Source organism: Chenopodium album, chromosome 16 (assembly GCF_948465745.1).
Source record: "Chenopodium album chromosome 16, dcCheAlbu1.1, whole genome shotgun sequence".
Lineage (NCBI taxonomy): Eukaryota > Viridiplantae > Streptophyta > Magnoliopsida > Caryophyllales > Amaranthaceae > Chenopodium > Chenopodium album.
Window position 1 is genome coordinate 19,299,248 of NC_137849.1, and position 7,929 is coordinate 19,307,176.

The 7,929-nt window shown below is 34.4% G+C and overlaps 1 protein-coding gene and 1 long non-coding RNA gene across 2 annotated transcripts; one reads left to right on the forward strand and one right to left on the reverse strand.

Annotated features, from left to right (window-relative positions):
- The first annotated feature begins 3 nt into the window (after positions 1 to 3).
- On the forward strand, positions 4 to 4,787 carry LOC145583965 (uncharacterized). The gene is made up of 6 exons (XM_081640909.1): positions 4 to 32; positions 1,605 to 1,937; positions 2,043 to 2,114; positions 3,063 to 3,192; positions 4,138 to 4,356; positions 4,416 to 4,787. The coding sequence occupies exons 1-6, from the start codon at positions 4 to 6 to the stop codon at positions 4,785 to 4,787; spliced, it is 1,155 nt and encodes a 384-aa protein (XP_081497035.1).
- A 1,487-nt stretch (positions 4,788 to 6,274) lies between these two features.
- LOC145584994 (uncharacterized) lies at positions 6,275 to 7,391 on the reverse strand. The gene is made up of 3 exons (XR_014100494.1): positions 7,104 to 7,391; positions 6,949 to 7,012; positions 6,275 to 6,818 (listed from the first exon to the last, which is right to left on the reverse strand). It is a non-coding gene; the product is annotated as an uncharacterized LOC145584994 (long non-coding RNA).
- Between the last annotated feature and the right edge of the window lie 538 nt (positions 7,392 to 7,929).

Below are 7,929 nucleotides of genomic sequence, written 5' to 3' on the forward strand. Positions count from 1 at the left end.
GAGATGTTTCGTGACCCAACCCTAATTGACAGGTATCAATTCTATTAGATTGTGAAGTATATAATTTTAACCGATTAGTATATATTATAAATGGATGTTTTACGCTTTGAACTACTTCCTTCGCTCCAAAAAATATTATGATATAAAAAATAAATTTATATGATAATTTTTTAGAATTATAATCTAATAATTCTTTTTGAATAAAATTATAATTCAATTTGTACATCTGAAATATTGGTATTTTATCGATAATAAAACTCTAAAGTAACAATTTTATCCTAAAATTCTATCTAAATAGAATCCTAAACTAACTTTTTTTATGTTATGAAGTCTATTGAAATCTATCCAACATGACGCGACACTGGCGAAAAGTTAGAACGCCCGCAATGTCATGACCTGGCTAAAAGTTTAGCTTTATATATTAGTTATATGATATGATTTGGGTTACTTTTATGAAAAAACATGAGGTTACTCTTATGCAAAATTGAAGTTACTCATACATATAATTGAAGATTTTTCTATTAACATAATGTGGTCACACCATATGGCTAGCCACATGCAAGACTTACTCGTTCGATTTTCAATTTAAACCAGTGCACAAAATTTTCATAAGAATACAAGATATTCGGTCTTTATTTGCTTTAAAAAAAAAAACGGTCCTTATTACTATAGTCTATAAGAGCAAGATTAGCCCTGTTTAATCTTAAGATTTTAATTCATTGCCACATCAGATTTTATATTAAATTTAATTATTTTTTTAATTTTTAATCATGTTAAGACTTATTAAGACTCAATTAGATTTATCTCTTCATTCTTCAGACTTATTTTAGATTTCTTTAAAACATTTATTAATTTTTTTTTCCTTTTAACATATACTTCCTCCGTTTTTTAATACTTGTAACACTTCTCTAAAATGGAAATATCACAATACTTGCAACATACTATAAATGGAAAGTTATATTAGAGAAAATATGTACTATTTTCCTTATTTAAAGCACATGACCCACTAAATTACACCCCTAACATCCACTCACCTCTTTTTAAAGTGTATTATATCATGTGAACCCCACATTTCTTAAATACCGTGAAAAAGTGTGTGTTGCAACTATTAAAAAACGGAGGAAGTATATTTCAATTGTTGTTAAATATACTCATGATGATAGGTACTTCTTTTTTTTGGAAACAAGACAGACACATAATTAAGATAAAATAAATAAAAAAAAAACATTATGATATATATAATTTTATCTTTATAAAAACATTAAAAAAAATAAAAAAAAAACGTACATAAATACATAAATTTTTTTTAAAACAACGTACATACAATTTCGTTTGAAGAAATGTACATAGATTTATTTGTATTTAAAAAATAAAAAAAGTTTTTTTTTTCTTTTTTTTATTATTTTTTTTATCAAAATACTGTGTTTTGAGGTATATATAAGGAAAACACTGTCTATAAGGTATAAAGTTGAGTCTTAAGTTGAGTCTTGAGTATTTAAGACTCCACTTCATTTTTTTTTTAAGACTCAGATTCTTAAATGCATCAAAAAAAACAAAGTTTTGTCTTAAAACCAAAAACTTTAAAAATAATGATGTCATCCAAGACGTAGGGCTTGTCGTGTTGTTGATGTTACTTATTGGGTTGATCCTGTTACTGACGAAGTTTTCGTCAAGTATCGGCTTTTGCCATTGATAAACATTCATGTCACGGGTAATTATAATGGTGATGGTAATGGAGATGATGAAGGGGGTGATAATGATAATGTGGTTGATTCCTTCGTCAAGTGTATAACCAATTCGGATGCCAACAATGGTGGTGGATTCTCCGTTCCGAAGAATTGTGCTATATCGACTTTTCCGGCGTTGAATTTCGAAGAGGATCCGCCGGTGCAGACACTCAGAATCAATGATGTTCATGGGGTTAAGTGGGCGTTTAGGCATATTTACAGAGGGACGCCTAGGAGACACTTGTTGACTTCTAGGTGAACCACGTTTGTGAATAGCAAGTATCTTACTCGTAAGGATTCTGTTATTTTTGCCAGGAATAAGGTTACAGGGGAACTGTCTGTTGGGATTCGAAGGCATTTTACGCCGCTATCGAGACTGCCTAAGGGGTATGTGCCCAAAACCCTAAGACCGAGCGTGTTTTTCAGGAGTTAGAGGGGGAGGGTCCCAGCAGAGACGGTGGTGGAGGAGACGGAGAAGGCGATGAAAGATTTGCCATTCGAGGTCGTGTATTATCCCAAGGCTGGGCTGCCCGAGTTTGTGGTGGAAGCTCACAAGGTGGAGCAGGCTTGCAGAGTGAATTGGACTTCTGGAACGCGGGTTAAATTTCCCCAGAATGTCGTGGATGGAGGGCCAATGGTGACGTAGTTTAATGGGACGGTTACTTCCGTGGTGCCTTGTCCTAATGACGGGCCTTGGCTTGGTTCTATGTGGCGGATGCTTCAGGTATTGCCATTGCTTACCTTATTTATCTATTTATGATTATATGTTGCTATGTGTAATACTATCAAATGCGGAGTAATTAAATGTTTATGTGTTGGTAGTCAAATAACTAGTCCACATAAAATGCAGTTGATTGTAGCAATGGGAATAATGTAATTGTTAGTTGTTGGTATATTTTACTATCAAATAATTAGTACGTCCACATGATATGCAGTTGATTCTAGGAATCTAGGATTGGAAATAGGAATTCTATGGAATGTTTGTGAGGGGAGGGGTTGAGATGAGTGTGCTCACTGGCTGTTTTAAAGAGGTATAATTTAGGAACATCTAAGTCTTATGTCATTCAAGTGTCTTAAGGTCTTACATGATTTGTACTTTTGAAATGTGTTGTAAGTTATGAACTCTGGTGATATTGTGGGTTTAATATCATACCAAATTGATATCATATTCTCATCTTTAAGTGGAGCTCGATTGTGGAGTGGAACTAGCAAGAATACCTGTCAAATGACATAGACTGTCTTTTATGAGGTCTAAGGGATAGCGACTTTGGCTATCCTTACTCGGGGAGTGGTATGATACCACAGCTCCTCAATGTTATTGCTATGGATTTATAGTGCTGGAATAAGCAAGACCAATGTTGCTGGAAACATCTTTTGTAATGAAGACAAATACTTCATGATTCTACTTGACTTCCATGCTTACGTGTTTGCTATGACTATTTTGGGTAATCTGCTTCATATAGTTGTTTATTAATCACTTGAGGGATCATATGTAGAGTTAAGAGATCACGAATCAGATGCAATAGTAGCGCTAGGAACAATATGGAACGTTTCGCATGTTCCCATTGATGTTTTCAATTGTCCCTAAATAAATTGTAAAATGACCAGATGCCATTCTTGAAGAAAGTTTCTCATGTTACCTGTTACTGTTTTTTAAAAGTTTGACATTTGGCTTTAAATGATAAAATTGTGGTAAGGGCATAAGGCATTCATTATCTAACCATCTGAGGAGACAGATATTGTTGTAATGATTACCATGTGCCGACCTAATAATTTTTGTCAGGCTTGTTCTTGATACATCATTTGTGTGGATACAGAGTACAGTGCTGTTGATAAATTTTCTATACTTCCTAATCCAATTTCTAACGATAAAGAGAAAGGTTTTTTTTTTTTTTTTTTTTTTGGGGGGGGGGGGGGGTATCATAGCTTATTAAAAAATGACTTCACATTCCTATAAATTAGTTAGTTTTATGGAGCAAGTGTATGAATAGGTTTTGATCTAACAGTTAATTTGTGTTGTGAGCTTGTGATAATATGCTAAATGGATACTGTCAATTTTTTTTTTTCGACTTTTAGAGAAGTCTTGCATTCACTAGGCATCAGTGCATTCAACCAAGACATCAGACCTATTATGACACTCTTAATATTGTTGTTGGAGTTGCTTGTTTTATGTGCAACGAGCTCATGCAAGATATTAATGTTTTTGCTTGGGGGCAATCCTTGCATGACTTGTGATCATGCCTTTATCCATGTTTCTCTGGTATAAGAATTAATTTGAAGAAAGTTATTTGTAGCTTACCAGTAGAAGCAATGTATGTGGCCTTCAATCAAATTACCAGTCGAAGCAATGTGTATGGCCCTCAATCAAAAAATCAAAAATACTCTGTAATGTTGTAATAATTCTTTCCAGGTTACTTGGGATGAGCCAGAAAAGTTGGAAGAAGTATTATGCTTAGTCCATGGCAAGTGGAGTGTATTGCTCCAACACCACCACCACCACCACCTACTTACTATTCATGCTGCATTTAATTCCCTAGCCAAAAGGCTCAAGGGTGTGCAGAACTCTGCTCTACTTGCTGATGGGAAGGGAGATATCTACTTTACTCCTCAACTCGGATTTGGTTCACTGGTGATGGACCAGTTAAGTCCATCCTATATGAATTACAACATTTTTCCCGCTGCATGCAGGGAGCCAGGCAATTTCCTAGTATTTATCCATCTAATTCACCTACGATCGTGAATAACGATTCTCACCAAGGGCGCACTGATGATAATTTGGATAGTAGTATGTCACAGAAAGTGGAAGGTGTATCCACTGACCTGAATATTGCCAGTTCATCCTCTGAGACACCTTCACTTGATAGTCTCAATAGTGTGTTGTTCTTTGGTGCAATGAATACTGGTCATCATTCATTCAACTTACCCGGAAAAGGTGTCACTTCATTTCAGCTGTTTGGAAAGATCATTCATATAGAACAGCCTCCTGCAAATACAAATGACATAAGCTGTACTCATGTTGAATCTCAGAGTTCCCCTGTGATGAAACCATCTGCTTTGTGAATGGTGATTTGCAATGTGTTGGCGGTTGGGAAGGCTGTACAGGTATGCCTTTATAATTTATGGTTACAAGTTTTTACATATGCTAGTTGCCTTCTGAAAAGCACGTAAGTTGGTTGAATGTATGCCTTTTGTCATTTCTTCTATTGATGAAGGGACCTTTTGTTAGTAACTAATTCTCCTGGGGACTTTTCATGCTATAAACACTGGGAGATAATCTTGTTAGGAAAGGAGAAATCAAACAATGCAGTTTGCTTTTAGATTCTTCTGTAATTTTGTGTAGTGCACCCTCAAACACATACATACAACTCCTCTCCCCTTCTTTCTCCACACATGTCCATGTTTCACGAGCTTATAACACATTTGGAGGCTGATTACGGTCTTTGATGTAAATTCTTTTTTGGTTTGACAAATTCATAAGTTTATTACTGGTATATTATGTCATAAAGAGAGAGAATTATGAGCTGGAGTAGCATAGACTGTACCTATCACACATGCACAAAGACTCAGATACAGGATTATACATGTAAGTGGTAGGACAATATTATATACCACTACACTGCATAGTATGATACAGAGTATAAGATATTGGTTCACCTTTCACCAATAGCTTAATAATTTTTACACTTATGAGACATTTGCCATTTCTTTTTTAAAAGGGTATGATGTGTGTGTGTGTGTGTATTTGCTTGTAGTTAAATATTTCTTATGTAGCAAAGCAAAGTGGAATCCTCAATTATTATCTTTCTATGGAGAAATTAAAAGCATTAGTCTTACGTTATAAACCATTGCAAATCTCCTGGATGTGAAAGTGTCTTTTTTTTCCCTCAGTTTCGGGTATGTGGTTCATTGAACAGAGGCACGCACCATCCAACTTCTAATTTAGTATTGGACATAAGTAGCTTGCTGATGGCAATTTGTTTTTCCTTTCGTCTTGTTTATTTTGGAAATGTAAAGTTTAACTCGAGATCTTATCAGACTACGTTTGAATAATTTGCTTTGCAATGGTGTGCTTTTAGATTGGACATGAAAGTAAATTTATTCCACAATTAGAATGGAGAAAAACCATGTGTTACTTTCATAATAGGGTGTGTTTTTTGGATATTTTTTATTAACCATGCTTCCCAAGTTGGCATACTTTTTTTGTGTGGATTTTCTTTCCTTTGCATGTCTCAACAGTTGGTAGCTGCCGTATTTGCTTTCCTTTTTATTTAGTGATTGTTGTCGTAGGCTTCCAACTGATGCTTTTCATGGTTTCAGTATTAGCATGATCTTTTCATGGTTTCAGTATCAACATGATCTTTCTATTTACTTACATATGTTCGATAGTATGAAATTCAAAACAATCTTGTTGTCGTGATTGTTAAGAATGGTAATCAGTAGAGCTTTTATCTACATTAATCTTAGGTTATAAACGGAAAGTAGTTACCAGAGGGGAAGGTGGTAAATAAATCAGGTGGTTCAGTTATGTCAAATTAACATATGTTTATAAATATAAATAAGGAAAAATTGTCTAAAATAATACAAACTTTAAGCGGTCTGCCAAAAACAAGTCAAACTTTTGAGTATTTCTAAATAATACAAACTTTAGGGGATTTCTGCTATAAACGAAATATTTTACCTTCCACCTAAATGACCGGTAATTTTTTTATATTTGTGATAAATTCATTTAACAGTTTAATTAAGACATAATTAACAATTAATTAGGAAAAAAACTCACTCCTTCTCCCCACCACCGGCCATTCCTCCTTCCCAACACCAGCCACCCCTCCCTCCCCTACTTATACCTTCGATGGCGCCAGTCCAGCCGCCCCTCACTGTCGTCGCCCTTCCCCAATTCCCCCAAACCACCATCACCGAACCCCCTCCCTGCGAAAACCCACAAGCACCAACGCCAATTGATACTATTATACTACATATTAGCCCGCAGTACAAAAATCATGAAGGCCGACGATTTGACGAAGATGTCCACATGAACTCCGCCGAAGGACCTTTCCACTTTGCCATGACAACCCACTATCTCTAGAATACCCACTACGGCCAGCACCACCAGCAAAATGGAGTTTAAAAACCCAACACAATATAAATTACCCAAATCAATTTCGAAGATCAATAAAAACCCAACAAAAATCAATTGAATAAAAAAGAAGATAAAATCAAATACCATGGCAGTGGTTCGCATCTGTGAAACACCCATCATGGTCATCAACAATTAGTAATTGTCCCACCTTAAATTCCACAAACAACAATCCATAAAAAATTAAAAAAATTGTAAAAACAACTTGAAATTGCAACAACAAATTGAAATGGTGGAAGAACCTGAGGTAAATAGCAAAGAATTAAGGATTTGGTGAGAAGAGTAAAGAAAATTGGGGATGAAGCATGAAAAGGAGATTTTGAATTTGAAGGTATGATGAAACAGTAGAAATGGCAGAAATTGGGGGAATGAGAGGAGAGAGAGAGAAAGAAGCTTGCTTTAAAAGGATAACATATGAGTGATGGCGGTGGTGGGTAGCCAATGGTTAACGCCGATGGTGGTTGTGATGCACTGATCATTGTTGGCTGCCCTCCATTTCTTCCGGCGAGTATAGTTGTGAAGGCCGAAGGGTGAGAGTAAGACAACAAATTTTTATAAAATGGTGGTTAATTACCACATACATATTAAAATTCCTAATCTATCTATCTATCTATTAACCTATACTAAAAGCGAACCTAAAATGACACTTGTCACAATGTCATCAATTATTTTCCCGCCACTTTCATATTTCCTTATTAAATTATTATATTTTATTACATTCTTATATTCTTATATTATATTATATATATACATATGTATGTATTACATGATATTATCAATCATAAGATTCTATTATATAATATGCGTGATTAATATGGATATAAATCTTGGTTGACACAATTTTTTTTAAGAAGGATTGACGTAATATTTTAGTTAGTGTATAATGTGTTGCTTATTTCTAAATGTAATTGATTCTATTACATAATAATATAATATTATCAATAATAAGATTCTACTCTTATACATATTATACATGATTAACTATGGTTATAAATCATTAAATTTTATAATTGATGCATGATGATCTAAAATGTACCCATAAAGTCAAAGAATGATAATCTAACATAT